The 15986-nt window shown below is 37.8% G+C and overlaps 1 protein-coding gene across 3 annotated transcripts in view; it reads left to right on the plus strand.

Moving 5' to 3' along the window:
- Positions 1-15986, plus strand: part of ADGRG6 (adhesion G protein-coupled receptor G6) — a 140415-nt gene that overhangs the window by 58657 nt on the left and 65772 nt on the right. For all 3 annotated transcript variants that reach the window (XM_030316474.1, XM_030316475.1, XM_030316476.1), the window contains exons 3-4: positions 7474-7815; positions 11665-12288. In XM_030316474.1, coding sequence (XP_030172334.1) covers positions 7474-7815; positions 11665-12288 — 966 coding nt within the window. The remainder of the gene's footprint in view (positions 1-7473; positions 7816-11664; positions 12289-15986) is intronic.

The raw sequence follows: 15986 nt of genomic DNA on the forward strand, positions 1-15986 counted from the left end.
ATCTACCTGCTCTATCAGAGCAATTTGCACAGTGTGCTATTGCTATCTATTTATCTGTATTTGAAATAATCTGTATGTTCCATAAAGTCAGGGATTATATCCTGTCCACGATATGCTTGGTATTCCTAGCAGCCAGCACAGTGCCAGGTGCAGAGATGCTTACTTAATAAGTATTTATTGAGCGAGTTGATATGGGGATGGTAAGGGATGAGTTAGACAGTGTGAACAGGACAGTATAGAGTGCTGTATGTGTCATTCAAAGAGGGCTTGTCCTTTTGGATCCCAGAGAAGATTTTGAGTTAGAGAAAACATTTTTATCCTTACATTTTCATTTTCATAGATCTTTCTTGTAGTGATGTGGAGGATGAGTTGGAGGTGACAAGACTATTGACAAAGAGGCTAGCTACTGAGCTTTTGTCCAAGAGAGAAAAGATGTGAAACTTAAGCTAAGTAGCCATGGGAATGGGATAAGGAGATGAATTAAATAACCATGGGTAAGATAATGTCATAGTCCTGGATAAAAAATTCGAGAAGGCGTGGGAGAAAGAAGACAGAGGAGGATATTCAGAGGTCCAGTTTGGATGTTTCTCATGCTACTAACAACTATAAAGTGGATAAAAACAAATAATTTGAGGAATGGTGTTTGAATTGAGGGATCTATGAGACCTTCAAGTGGAGACATTGAGTAGACATTCACAAGTGTGGGTGTGGTGCTAAATAGGATATGCGTGTCACCAGCATTTGAACATAATGAAGGCCTGGGTTTGGATGACATCATCCAGAGAGAATGAGTGTAGACATAGAAAAACTGAAGGGAGAGGAGAGCCCTGTAAAGTACTGCCTTGAGGCACACTTGATTGTAAGGAACAGAAATCTACTAAAGCCAGATAAAGAGAAGTGAGATGGTAGGTATAAATTCTTGTCCTAGAATTCAATGAAAAGCCACAAAGAACTGCTCCTTCCATTGATTTCTGGACATGGAATGTCTAAAATTAAAGTCTCTGTGTTTCTCACAGTTTTGATGTTCTCTCACCTCTCTGTTTTCTACATCTGTTATCTTTCTCTTTTCTCTGCCCATCAGTGCCCTTTGTTTGCAAGTGGGCAAGGTAGCCACTGTTTTTCAGTTTGTATAACTTTGGCATTCTATTTTTCATCATTCTCTGAATAAATTATCTGTGTCCCTAACTTCACTTTCACAGAGAGAGAATCTGACTGAGTAGCTGAGACTGTGATTTGGTTCCCTTCAGGTCAGGGATCCTTCCCTGGGGTGATGGTTACCAATATGACTGCGTGAGATGTGGGAGGGGCAAATCCCTTTGGGAGAAGGTGTATGCACGGAGATTGTGACTGGCTTCCGTAGTATGTTGTGATTTAAGGGAGTACCTCTCAGATTTTGATGTACTTATGAGTCACCAGCATATCTTTTGTAAAATACAGATTTTGTTTTGTAGGTCTGGTTGATTCTGTGTGTCTAACAAGCTCCAGGTGATGCTGAAACTGTGGGTCTGAGAATCACACTTGAAATAGAAAAGATTGTGAGGGCAGTTAGAGCAGGTGCCTGCTGAGAGAGGGCTGAGAGAAGGGCAGGAGGAGAATAAGGAGAAGGTAGGAACTATGAGTGAAAAGACTACTCAAGAATCTGGGAGTGTTCAGAGACATCAAGTGTTGAAAAGGGTGAGTGAGATAAAATTGGAAGCCGCTATAATATAAACAATCTGAACAGTGTTGTGGATTCTTTTCAGCAGTGTTAAGAAGCCTATGTATTAGAGAGGAAGAAGGTCCATGTTGGATGAATACAGAGTTGGGGTTTGCAGTGCAGGAATATGGAAGAGGATAAGAGACTTGAACATACTAACCAGAAAAGGTAGATTAAGTGATCGGCCCTACAGCTTTAGGTTGTTTCAAATTATGCATTGCCTTTAGATTGTTTTTTTGTTTGTTTTGTTTTTTAAACGCTTGGAGAAGGATTCAACCACTGGTTAAGAGAGAACAGTTTCCCATGAACATGTGTGTGGGTGTGCGTGCATATGCATGCACATGTGCTTGTGTGTTTAATCCTCTTGCAAGGGAGATATAGCTACATAATAAAGTGAATCTGGAAGCATTTCCATCATTTCACTCATTGGTTCAGAAAATATTACCTTTCAGAGTTACGTATGGAATGTTCTTAATGCTCCAGTGGTTATGGAAAGGCAAGACTTGAAGTTTAAACATGAACAATACTATAGAAGATAGAAATGTATCTGAAGGTGTGGTGCATATGAATCGGTTTGAAGATTCAAAAAAAAGTTGTCAAGCTTAATGGTGCTTCATCAAGGAACTTTCAACTTCTTGTTAATTTTCTGGCCATATCAGACTTATCTGATTCAAGTAAAATGGTACCCTTTTGAACTAATGTGCAAGTCATTGCGATAGCTTCATATTCGTGGTGCCTCCAAAGAATGTTTTGAGGCTGAAACATCACAGTGGGAAGTCAAACCATTTTCTGGTTAGCTCTGGGGAAAACAGTATTTTAGGAGGACTTTGGGAGTGAATTGATATCCTTGCTTGGCTGCTGGAAATTCCAGCAGGAGATTGGAATGACCAGCATAACCCTGGTTTAGGAGGGATCCTCCTGTCCATGGAAATGCTGTCTTTGAGTGTAGGGTTTGCAGAGGCGGGGTGGGGCGGGCTGGGGAGGGGGAGCTTGCCAAGTGTGTCACATTGACAGAAACGCAGATGTCACAGCCAGACTGCCTTCAGATTCTCTGCTGTCCTGAAAAAATATGCACAGAGGCCTGAAATCACTTAAATTTAAACACTTCACTGTAATGACTCTGTATTATGTATAGTTTTGTATATTATCAGTCAATCAATATATGCCAGCATCTAAAGTATTATTTCTATTTGACATTTTAGCAGCGTTACATCTGGCAGCATTTTACTTGATCTGGAGCAATCCTGTGTGGCTCTTCCTGGCTTTGTGAAGGGTTAGGCATTAGAACCGATCCTGGAATTCTCAGTGGTTGGCCTTTACACGTCATCTTCAGAAACCACCACGGCTACTAAATATTTTAAACCTTTTTAAGCAACTAATAACCTTTATTCATTAGAATGTTATTTATTCACATAGATAATTGAAACAATGACTCCAGATGGATGCAAACTGAACAGGCGACTTAAAGCATCATTTTCTGGAGATGATTTTCACCAGCTAGGTTTTCCAGCAAATTCATCAGCGACAGTTTTATACGCATTCAAATAAAAAAAATAAGATTTAATTGTATGCATTTTGTTCACCACTTAACACAGTATAGGAAAACCAGTTATCCCATCTACAGATCTGTGTTGAAAGCAGCTAAAATGGATTTCTTTTGATTTATCTTTTGGAGCCGGATATTCCTGCCTTAAATTTTAAAGAACATACTATTTGAGTTACAGGCCAAGTACTTGAAACCAGGTTGGAGTAAGAATCCAAATCTCTGAGATTAAAAAAAAAAAAACAAAACAGAACAAAAGATAACGATTATTAAATCTGGATCTAAATGCTCTTTATAAATCAAAATAGGCTTTGGCATGACTGGGAGGTTTTCAATCTTAGATTTGAATTTCTTTGAAGAATAAAGTTTTGCAAAATAAGGGAAGTAAGCGTAAGTAAATTCTTGCTAAACCTTTGCAGGCATAGGCAAGAGCTAGGGATGGTATTTGGTTTGTTGTTTAGATTACTGGAAAACTTTGCTTGTATAAATTTATAGGTGTGAATATGTTACTGTATCCGTCTTTGAAAACCATTTGAGCCAGATATTTTGAGTTGAGTATTGTTTAGAAAATATGTTAACTCTGGTTTTACCAAGACCTCATTCAGTGGCTACTTTAGGAGCCATCTTTTTAAGTAGGTGTGCCTTTAAATTTTTTTTTTTTGTTTGTTTAACATTTATTTATTTTTGAGCGACATAGATAGAGCACAAGCAGGGTAGGGGCAGAGAGAGAGACACACAGAATCTGAAGCAGGCTCCAGGCTGTGAACTGTCAGCACAGAGCCTAACATGGGGCTCGAACCCATGACCTGTGAGATCATGACCTGAGTGAAGCTGGCCATTTAACCGACTGAGCCACCCAGGCACCCCTTACTTAAGTAGCTATGCCTTTAAGAGAGAACTAATTAATTTCTTTAAAAAAAAATGTTTATTTATTTTGAGAGAGAGAGAGAGGGAGAGAGCGTGCAAGCATGGGCAGGGGAGGGGCAGAGAAAGGGAGAGAGACAAAATCCCACACCCGCTCAGCACTGTCAGCACAGAGCCCATTGCTGGGCTCGATCCCATGAACCATGAATCATGATCTGTGCTGAAACCAAGAGTCAGATGCTTAACTGACTGAGTCACCCAGGCATCCCAAGAGAGAACAAATTAATTTCTTAATGAACTAGTTCATTGTATAGGAATCAATTAATCGTGACATATGATTACTCTAAATGGGCAAATTCAAATCACCATATTTTAGACTACCTAGTATTCTTTACTAAAATATTTCAAAATTAGTTTCTTAAAATATATTGATATCAGGGTGATTACACTATGATTAAGAAATTGCCCATTAGAAAACATTGTCTCTTAAAATAGTATTTTGAGCCCACCACTTTGCTGTCTTTTGTTTAGTTGTGGAAACTTTTTTTTCCCCTAGGAAAACACTAGACTTGCATTCGGAAGAGCTGGTTTGAATCTTGGTCCTCTTATCAATTAGATGTGTAACTCTGGGCAAGCTACATAATCTGTATCAGCCTTATTTGTTTCATCTGAAGATAGAGGTGGTATTAATTCCCAGGGTTGTTATGATGTCAGATAGTATATGTGAAAGCCCTTTACCATGAAGTTATCTATAAATATGATTAACATGATGATACTATACCTAGTTTAACCGATTTTTCATCCAGCTAAAATAATCTCTATTTAGTAGCACTATCTCTAAATGCTATCTTGCAACTATAGATGAAAATCATACGGAAGAATGCTGTAAATGTTTTTGTTTTTTTTTTTTTAATAGATATTATGGGTGTCTTCCCTTTCTCTTTTTCATCCTAAAGAGGGCCTAAGGGAAAAAGAGATTCTATTAAAGTGGAGTGCTGTTTTTTTTTCCTCTCTTAAATTATTGATGCACAGATTCTGGGTTATAGCAATGATTAATAATAGTTAACATTTATATAGTGCTAACTGTGTGGCTCAAGGACCTTGCATTAACCTACCTAATCTTCTCAATAACCTTGGGAGGTAGGTGCTTTTATTGTTGTGTGAAGATAGTGAAACTGAGGAGATTAACTTGTTTGAGATTACAGCATCCATGTGGACAGATTGAACTTTCCTATACCTTTCATTCAGCTGTTAGAGAAGAATTTGACCAAAAATATGTACATCAGGCTAAAGGAATTCATGAACAGTAGTTGGGTTTTGGATGTAGTGGATAGCATTTTATTTTGGAAAAATGCTGTTGTTTCATGCATGTTGAGATGACACAGAGATTGTATCTTATTTTCTCTTTTTCTTTTTTAATCTTCAGTGCCTTTTACTGGATACATTCCTGTTAATCTATTAGGATTATTTCTCTCTCTTGAGCCCAAGGTACAGTAACAGGAAGCTAAAGTGTCAGGCCCAGTGTTCTCAGTCCTATACTATGAGTGAAATAACTGGAAGAAAGAGCCCTAAAACCCCATCCAAAGAGATATTCCAGAGTTCATGCACGCTGTCTTTTTCTGACTTAGACTTTGTTTGGCTTATACCGTACTTCATCCTTCTTTAATTGAGACATGTTTCCATTGATTTAAGTTATTCATTTATTTGTTCATAAATTTAACAAATTTTATTGAAAGTCTTCCATGCACCAGGGATGCTGTGAGGTCCTGAGGAGTAAGATAGTGAGTATAACAGTACATACTCTGCTTGTTGGGCTCAGAGAAGCCGACAAGAAGCAAATAATGTCACAAGTGGAAGTAATACACTGCTCTGATTAAAGCTACAAAGGAGACGAATGTGGTGGCTCAAGGATGGATGAGAGAAGGCATTTGGCCAACACTTAGTGATCATAAATTGTTTTCCTCTGTCTTCAGCCCTGTACAAGACAATGGAGACCCAGGGAGGAAAAGCAGAGGGAGGGCAAGTTAGAATTGATGGGGAACAGAGTTGTCAAGGATACAGCACATAACACAAGGTGGCCACAGGGAAAAGAAAAAAGAAAAACCTAACTTGAGCAGTGTAGTGTATCTGATAAGTCCTTGTTTCTTTCACTGAATCATGGAAGAATAAGCAGTATTTGTAGTAACTACCATGTTCAAGAAAAGTTATTGCATACTTTATTCAACCCAGCAAAAGAGGGAGGAGTACAATACATTTAGAGTGATTTCCATTAACATGGCCAAAGTATTTTACTGTTTGAAAGTGTAAATGTCAGTTTTATGGCACTTTATTTATCCAGAATGTTGAATACATGAAATTACCGCCTACATTTATACAACTATAGAAAGAAACGTGAATATTAATTGCAAAAGCATGACTAGATAGAAAGACAGTAGACCTTGGTTTCTGGTTCCAACTGGTGATTATGGCCTGGAGGGCTAATAGTTGAGAAATAAGTGATTTCTTTACTTTTCTTCCTACCTCATATTACCTTCTGTCATTATATTGTATTACTTATTTGGGCCCCAAACTGAATTGTAAGAATCATTCTGGCATAGACTTTGTCTTTCTTGTTGACTAATCTATACTATTTAGAATAGTGCCATATAAAAGGCACTCAATTATTATTCACTGAATGAATAAGAGATAATCAGACAAGTACATACGTAACAACTGTAATGAACAAATGAAACAAGTGAAAGTATTTTCAAAACTATAAATATTCCACACATGCAAGGTGATGCTATTTATTTGAATTTTAGAAAAAAATACAACCTGCCCGAAGATAACTTGTTTGCTTGTTTATTTTGTATTGGTAGCTTTCTCTTTAAACATGTATTTCCTAAGTATTTATCTTCCCTTATATCTATGGTTATAATATTGACTTCTACCTTTGCGTTTCTATAACTCCTTGCACCCTGGTTCAATTACTGTCTAGAGTACAAATTCTTAACCTGGGCCAGTGCACCTTTGGGAAATCCATTGTTGCCTCTTGAGGCCTCATATACTTCCTAAAACAATGTACTGGCTTTCATGTGTTTTACTAGAAAGAGTTCCTGTAACTTTTATCAGATTCTTAGAGTATATGACCCTCCCTCCCTGCCAAGTTTAAGAATCATTGCTCTAAAACTTTGTATTTTTCTTTTACTTTTTTGTTCCTTTCTTGCTTTTTCTCCTTGAGATGGCTTCATTCTCCTTTTATTTTTCATGGTTATATTTTGGTATTTTAAAATATTTACTATTTGATTGTCCCCAGTGTGTGGTATTCTTGGTTTATTGTATGCCTCTAATCCCCACCCTTGTCTCTGTTTCTCTTTTGTCTGGCCAACAGTGTGGGGCTGTGCCAACTGCAGAGTCGTCCTATCCAACCCTTCTGGGACATTTACTTCTCCGTGCTATCCTAACGACTATCCTAACAGCCAGGCTTGCATGTGGACCCTGCGAGCCCCCACCGGCTATATCATTCAGATAACGTTTAATGATTTCGACATTGAAGAAGCTCCCAATTGCATTTATGACTCATTATCCCTTGATAATGGAGAGAGCCAGACTAAATTTTGCGGAGCAACTGCCAAAGGCCTATCGTTTAACTCCAGTGCGAATGAGATGCATGTGTCCTTTTCAAGTGACTTTAGCATCCAGAAGAAAGGCTTCAATGCCAGCTACATCAGAGGTATGTAAACCAAAGACGACGCCAACCTTCTGCTTTCATTTAGCATGTTCTACAATAAACACCAGGACCAGAAGACAAGAGTTATGCTCTTTTATGTGAATGTGAATGATTAGGATTAGAATTTAAGGGCAAGAATCTGTTAATATCCTTCAGCATTCTCATTAGCAATATATAGTTACCAGATCCAAAATCTGGTTACAGTAGAGCTGAATTCTTTTATATTGTTTATATGCAGAGCATTTAAAGGCTGCTTGGAAGATATTGTAGATATTCCACAGCTAATAATTAAAAGCTGTACTTCTAACATCACTGAACATTTAAATTTTCCTATTCAGAAATCATTTTATTTTAGGCTTTTAAGATGCTGCCCTCTTAAGGAACTATGCTACGGAACAAATATAAAAAATTAGCATATAAATTAAAGTTAGTTATTTATAACTTAAGCTAATGAACAACATAGCCTGAGGAAAACACCTTAAAAATTTCTTTCTTTTTTTTTAGTTGCTTAAATTTTTTTTAAATTGTGGTAAAATACATATAACATAAAATTTATTATCGTAAAACAGTTTTAGGTGCACAAGTCCATAGTGGTAAGCATATTCATACTGTTGTGCAACAAAGCCACAGAACTTTTTCATCTTGCAAAATGGAAACTCTATCCATAGAACAGCAAACATCCCATTTTCCCCACCCCCAGCCCTTGACAAACACTATACTTTCTGCTTAAGAGTTTGAATTCCCTAGACTATAAGGGGAATCATATAGTATTTGTCTTTTTGCGACTGGATTATGTCACTAAGGATAATGTCTTCAAAGTTCATCTATGTTGTACCATAAGTCAAGTTTTCTGTCCAGTCTAGGGCTGAATAATATTCCCTTGGATGTACATACCACAATATCTTTATACATTTATCCATTGAGGGATGCTTGGATTGCTTCCACCTGTTGGCTATTGTGAATAAAGCTGCTACAAACATAGGTATACAAATATCTCTTCAAGGGGTACCTGGAAAGCTTAGTTGGTTAAGCTTCTGACTTCGGCTCAGGTCACAATCTCACAACTTGTGATTTCGAGCCCCACACTGGGCTGTGTGCTGACAGCTCAGAGCCTGGAGCCTGCTTCGGATTCTGTGTCTCTGTCTCTCTGTCTTTCTCTGCCTCTCCCCTACTTGCGTTCTGTCTCTCTCTCAAAAATAAGTAAACATTAAAAAATTATCTCTTCAAGACCCTTCCTCGGTATTTTTGGATATAGCCAGAAATGGAATTTAAGATTATATGGTAACTGTAATCTTAATTTTTTAAGGAACCCTCTTACCGTTTTTTTAATGAACCAACTGCAGTGGCTGCACCATTTTACTTTCCCACCAGCAGTGCACAGAATTTACAACTTCTTCACATCCTTGACAGCACTTGTTATTTTCTGTTTTGTTTTTTTTTTTGTATGTTTGTTTTTTATTTATTTATTTTTTAACGTGTTTTATTTTTTTATTTTTTTAAATTTACATCCAAATTAGTTAGCATATAGTGCAACAATGATTTCAGGAGTAGATTCCTTAGTGCCCCTTACCCATTTAGCCCATCTCCCCTCCCACAACCTCTGCAGCAACCCTCGGTTTGTTCTCCATATTTATGAGTCTCTTCTGTTTTGTCCCTCTCCGTGTTTTTATATTATTTTTGTTTCCCTTTCTTTATGTTCATCTGTTTTGTCTCTTGAAGTCCTCATATGAATGAAGTGATATGATTTTTGTTTTTCTCTTACTAATTTCGCTTAGCATAATACCCTCCAGTTCCATCCACGTAGTTGCAAATGGCGAGATTTCATTCTTTTTGATTGCCAAGTAATACTCCATTGTATATAAATACCACATCTTTATCCATTCATCCATCGATGGACATTTGGGCTCTTTCCATACTTTGGCTATTGTTGATAGTGCTGCTGTGAACATGGGGGTGCATGTGTCCCTTCGAAACAGCACACCTGTACCCCGTGGATAAATGCCTAGTAGTGCAATTGATGGGTCATAGGGTAGTTTTATTTTTAGTTTTTTGAGGAACCTCCATACTGTTTTCCAGAGTGGCTACACCATCTTGCATTCCCAGCACCTTAAAAATTTCTAATGAAAGGAAAAAATATATTTCTATCAAATGTATTTCCCAGATTCTGGCATATCATAACATTTGAATAATCTTGGTCTCTCTAAAGCCTCTCTTTACTTAAGGAAAATTCAGGATTCAAGACTAGCTTCTTAAGTAAATATCATGTATGAAAGAAAGAACAAAAAAGAAAGGCACCATTATGAAAATGACTGACCCTCATTATTATAAACTTGGGTTTTGGTGGTAGAGTTATTTACTGTTTGTGAGTCACAATCACAAATGTGATTCACATTAGGTGCGTGTGTGGTTAATTGGAAAACATGTGCTTTAATTTTTCAAATGATGTTTTCAAAATTATAAAACCCTACAGGAAATTAGAAAAAAAAAGAAGCAAGTTAGAATTATCCATACATCTGTCATCTAGCCATAACTACTAATAAAACATTGATGGACATATTTCTTTCCAGCCCTTTAAACAATACATGTAGTATACTGGGTTCATATTACGTAAGTATCCCTTTGGGTAAATAGACCTATAAAGTGCTTTATATTTAAAAAGTAGACTGAAATCCACAATTCTATTAAACTCCATCATGCAGTTTTTACTAGAATATTTACATGAAAATGATGCCTTTACCATAGACCTATATTAAAATCTATTCAATCTAGCATTCCTTGAAGCCAGCATTAAAGAGAATTTTTGAGGAGAGCTACTTCTGTCTCAAACCGGTACATGTTTCACAGTGTCTATTATATTAACATAGGGTGAAATCCATTGTATTACTTACTAATTTCACATGTGTCACAGAAGGACTAGGCTAACGCATTTTATTTTGAATATATTATGCAGATGATAGTAATCATTATTAGTAATCAGTAACATTAGTAATTAGTCCTAGCTCTATACTGACTATAGCAGGCACTGTTCTAGTGCTTTCTAGGTATTATTTGATTCCTACTGACCACGTGTGCAATAGGTGTCACCGTCCTTCATTTTATGGATGAGGAGAAGAAGGTAGAGAGAGGTGGAGTAACATGTCCAAGGTCACATTGCATTTTGTGGAGGAGCTGGGATTGGAGGTGGCTGTGTCGCCCTTTTTACCTCTGCCCCTTGCCATCCCTCACAAAGGAACTCAAATACCCAGCTGTAAAGGAAATATAGCTTAAAATTCCATTTTTATTTTTACTTTTTTACTAGACTGCCTCTCCTTCATAGAATTATCTTTACCTTTGCTCCTGAAATATCCTGGTGATGGGGAAAATGAATAGGATATGGGGTCTCTGAAGGGGAGAGGGTGGCAGAGGACGGTTTGGGAAGAGTAAAAGGCAATTGTTAATGAAAAAAAGAACTATTAGCTATTACGTTTAGAAATTATTTGAAAACTAATATATTTTTGAAAATTTTAATGTATAAACAGCTTTCCTGAAACAGTAGTTTCCTGAATTTGGGTTTTTGGGATTTTCTTTTTCAGTTCAGGGATTAAAAAAAGATACTTATCAACTGGGTTGGCTATAACTCAGAAGTTTTGCTGTGAGATCCCACATACTCTAATGATTAGAGTTAATATGGATGGGATTACATGTAGTTTTACTGATACAAGGTAATGGGTTTGTGACAGTCATGAAGGAGGTGTGAGGCAAAAGTCAGTTGATCCAGAGTGGTGGGGGTGGGAGGGCATATCAGATGTTTTGCATCTCATTAGTTCGTATTTGACGTTAATACATTTTATGTGTTATTATGCTTTGTCCTAGTTGCTGTGTCCTTAAGGAACCAGAAGGTCATTTTACCGCAGACACTAGACAGTTATCAGGTATCTGTTGCCAAAAGTGTCTCTATTCCAGAGCTCAGCGCTTTCACTCTCTGCTTTGAAGCAACCAAAATTGGCAAGGAAGACCATGAATGGACAGCCTTCTCCTACTCAAATGGGTCCTCCACACAGCTACTCGGTTTTGGAAAGGCCAAGAGTGGTTACTTTCTTTCTATTTCTGGCTCAAAATGCTTCCTAAACAGTGTGTTACCTGTAAAGGATAAAGAAGACATTTTCACAGAAAGCTTTGAGCAGCTCTGCATCACTTGGAATAATTCTCTGGGCTTTATTGGTGTAAATTTCAAAAGAAACTATGAAGCAGTTCCCTGCGATTCTACCATTAATAAAGTGATTCCTGGAAATGGGAAATTGCTGTTAGGCTCCAGTCACAATGAGATTGCCTCTCTAAAAGGGGACATTTATAACTTTCGACTTTGGAATTTTACCATGAATTCCAAAATCCTCTCTAACCTCAGCTGTAATGTGAAAGGGAATGTGGTCGACTGGCAAAATGACTTCTGGAATATCCCAACCCTAGCTCTGAAAGCAGAAAGCAACCTAAGCTGTGGTAAGTCTGGGCATATTCACACTTTGTTTTTTAAAGCATTGTTCTATGGATGTTGGTCAACAAGAAATTATACATAAACACACACACACCATATACATATACATATACATATATATGTGTATATATATATATATATATATATGTATGTATATATAGGTAGTTGTCATTAATGAGCTTTTTTTTTTTTTAATGTTTATTTTTGAGAGACAGAGTATGAATGAGGGAGAGGCAAAGAGAGAGGAAGACACAGAATCCAAAGCAGGCTCCAGGCTCTGAGCTGTCAGTACAGAGCCCAGCGTGGGGCTCGAATGTATGGACTGTGAGATCATGACCTGAGCTGAAGTCAGATGCTTAACTGACTGAGCCACCCAGGTGCTCCTGAGCTTTTTAATTTCTAAAATTTTGTATGCTCAGCCATACACAGCATACATTTGATTACAAACCATATTTATTCAATCAAAGCTTTTGGTCCTACCATATTAAAGTTTTCCTTATGTCATAAAATGTCACACAGTTTATCACTGATGTAACAAGAGTGGTAACTAGGACACCTCAAATAGAAATGTTTACACCAGGACTGAAATAAAAGAAGTTAATAAGTATTGTTTTTAATCACAAAGATATCGTGAAAAGTTGATCTTTATGACATTTCTAGTACCTTATTTAAATAAACAACCACCACCTAAAAGAATGCTGTTTACTCAGCCAGGATAAAATACCAAAGATATCCATTTTATGGAAAAATCTTTGATAATCAGGAATTATCAATTTTTTCTTTGAGCTTTTTTTCTCTGTTTGAAAATGACTATTTGTCATCTGTTGCCCTTTATGGTTGCTCTTTGAGAGACTTAAATGTGATATTACTGGAAGTAGCTAAATGCAAAATATTTAGGAAAATAATTCTATATAGCAACATTATATTAAAATAGACTATCAAACATTCTTTATGTGCATGAGTTAATTTTGGAAATCATTATTTTATTACAAGACTGATTAAAATACAAAAGTAGAAGTTTCATTATCACTTTTGAATGTCATATGACTAAATTGTTGATAATAGATACTTTTTAGTCACAGAGATAACTTTCCTTAAAAGAGGAAAGAAGTGGGGGTCGCCTGGGTGGCTCAGTTGGTTGGGCATCCGACTTCAGCTCAGGTCATGATCTCGCAGTTTGGGAGTTCGAGCCCCGCGTCGGGCTCTGTGCTGACAGCTCAGAGCCTGGAGCCTGCTTTGGATTCTGTGTCTACCTCCCTGTCTGCCCCTCCTCCGCTTATGCTCTGTCTCTCTCTGTCTCTCTGACTCTCTCTCAGAAATAAACATTAAAAAAAATTTTTTTTAAAGGGAGGGGGATAATAAGGGGTCTAATATTAAAAAGAAATTCTCATGTGACTTTGGAGGGGGTTTTACCAGAAATACATTCCCGATAATATGAACAAAGTGGGACCCATTTGAAGATCTGGGACCACCTCCCCAGTTTGCGACCGGTGTGTATCCTTCTGCTCTGGGGAATTCTTGCCCCCTAACCCTCAGGGTAAGTCACTCATTGCTCTGTGTGGTCCATGGTGCGTCTGCAAATGGTGGGAGGCTATTAAGTGGTGTCATTGGAGAGATACCTCCTTGTGGGTTGTTGGACAGAGGGTAAACCACAACTGTATTCTAGAAGAAGACCGAAGAAGTTTGTGAAGGAGCTAATGGTGTTCCTCAACATCCCCTCAGTCTGCTTAGCTACAGAGGATGTTCAGGGACTCCTGAGAAGTCTTTCATTCGGTGAGGAAATGGAGAAGATCAAGTGTGTGGGTTTGGTGTGAGATGGTGAGCGGTGAGAGGGCAGTGATGTTCTTCCTTCATCCAGGGTGATTCTCTTTACTCCAGGGACCTGTTTTCACCATAGCCCATTAAAAAGTCATAATACAGACCATTTAATAGTTGCCTTTCTATGGGGTTATGTTTGAGGACTGTGGCAACCAAAAAAAATTTTTGAGTAGATATATTAATAATTGCTTATACTTAAGTTATACGCTTAATTTGAATACTCAATACATATTATGTAGTAGGTACTGTTTTAAGGTCTTTACACATATTAACTGTTTTCTACAACACAGATCCCATGATGTGGGTTTTATTACCAACCCTATTTTGCAGACGAGAAATCTGAGGCACAAAGAAATTAAGTAATTTATGCAGTGTTACTTCATTAATTAGTGGCCACGCCAGGAAGTGAACTCAAAAAGTTAGGTTTTAGAGCTGTGCTCTCTTATAAGTGTAAATTAGACCGTCTTTTGGAAAATGCAGCACTAGAAGGTGAGCCACACTAGAGTAGGTGAGCTGCTTCTTGCCTGGATGAGGAGTATGATGGTTCAGGTGTGATCGGTGGGAAAACACTAGCTTTCCAGGGCATGAACACTGTATTTGTTTATTGGGGTTTTTTTAGACATTTATTCATTTTTTTTTTTTTTTTTGAGAGACAGAGACAGTATGAGCAGGCAAGGACAGAGAGAGAGGGAGACACAGAATCTGAGGCAGGCTCCAGGCTCTGAGCTGTCAGCACAGAGCCCGATGTGGGGCTCGAACCCACGAACAGTGAGATCATAACCTGAGCCGAAGTCAGAAACTTAACTGACTGAGCCACCCAGGCGCCCCAACATTGTATTTGTTTTAAGCAAAATTAATAAGATTTCTTTCCTGTGTTGCTTCTTGGATACATTAGTATGATAAAATGTGAAGAATATACATGGATTCCTAAACTCTGTAAGAAATCCTCTAGACCAGAGGTTGGCAAACTAGGAAAGTTTTATTGCAACCCAACCATGCCTAAGAGGTTTTGTATTGTCTAAGGCTGCCTCTGGGCCACAGTGACAGAGTTGGTGATTGTGAGAGACAGAAACATGGCCCGCCATCCTAAAATTTTTCTGTCTGGCCCTTTAAGAGAAACTTTGCCCATCCTTAAAACTAGTCCAGAGAATCATGAGGGTCCAAGTTTCTGAAGCACATACTTGGGATGACACTGGAAAAGATCTGCTAGATCTCCTGGGCCACATGTAGTTAAACCAGCCACTTATGGGCTCATTTAGCTTTCAGACATTGATGATGGCAGTGGCCTTTACCTGTTATCCTTTATTTGTAATTGTTCCACATAATGCTTTTAAACAATGATTTATTACCAACATTAAAAAATTAGACTTGAAATAAAGATAAATTTTTGGATTCTCTGGCAAACAAGAAACTAAACCTGGGTTAGTATTGGTGCCTGGCCAACACAGCTGGGGGGAAGTGGTATCTGCTTCTTACAGAGGGAGAGGACTTCTCAACCCTTACCATTCTTTGTATTCTTTCCACGCCAACCCCCTTCCATCTTTAGATGGCCTTCTGGCCCCAGTAGGCATTTCTGCTTGGGAATCCCAACTTAAGCTAGTCTCTTCACTTAATATAAGGCAAGAAACTGAATTTTTTTTTTTTTAAAAGTGGCCAAGGCAGTTGGTGAGCTAAAATGTAGATCTCCTCTCTCCCTTCCCCAGGATTCATTTATGGATATTCTTCAACACTGTCTTTACAACTCCTTTCCCAAGGCTTAGGATTACTGGAATGCATCAAACACATGCTTGGGTAACTTAGCCATCTGTAAGTTTTCAAAATGATTTCATTGAAAGAGCACAAGTTACAGAATCCGTGTATTTGAATTCCTTTAATTTTTATGGTG

The sequence above is a fragment of the Lynx canadensis genome, chromosome B2, assembly GCF_007474595.2.
Source record: "Lynx canadensis isolate LIC74 chromosome B2, mLynCan4.pri.v2, whole genome shotgun sequence".
Taxonomy (NCBI): domain Eukaryota; kingdom Metazoa; phylum Chordata; class Mammalia; order Carnivora; family Felidae; genus Lynx; species Lynx canadensis.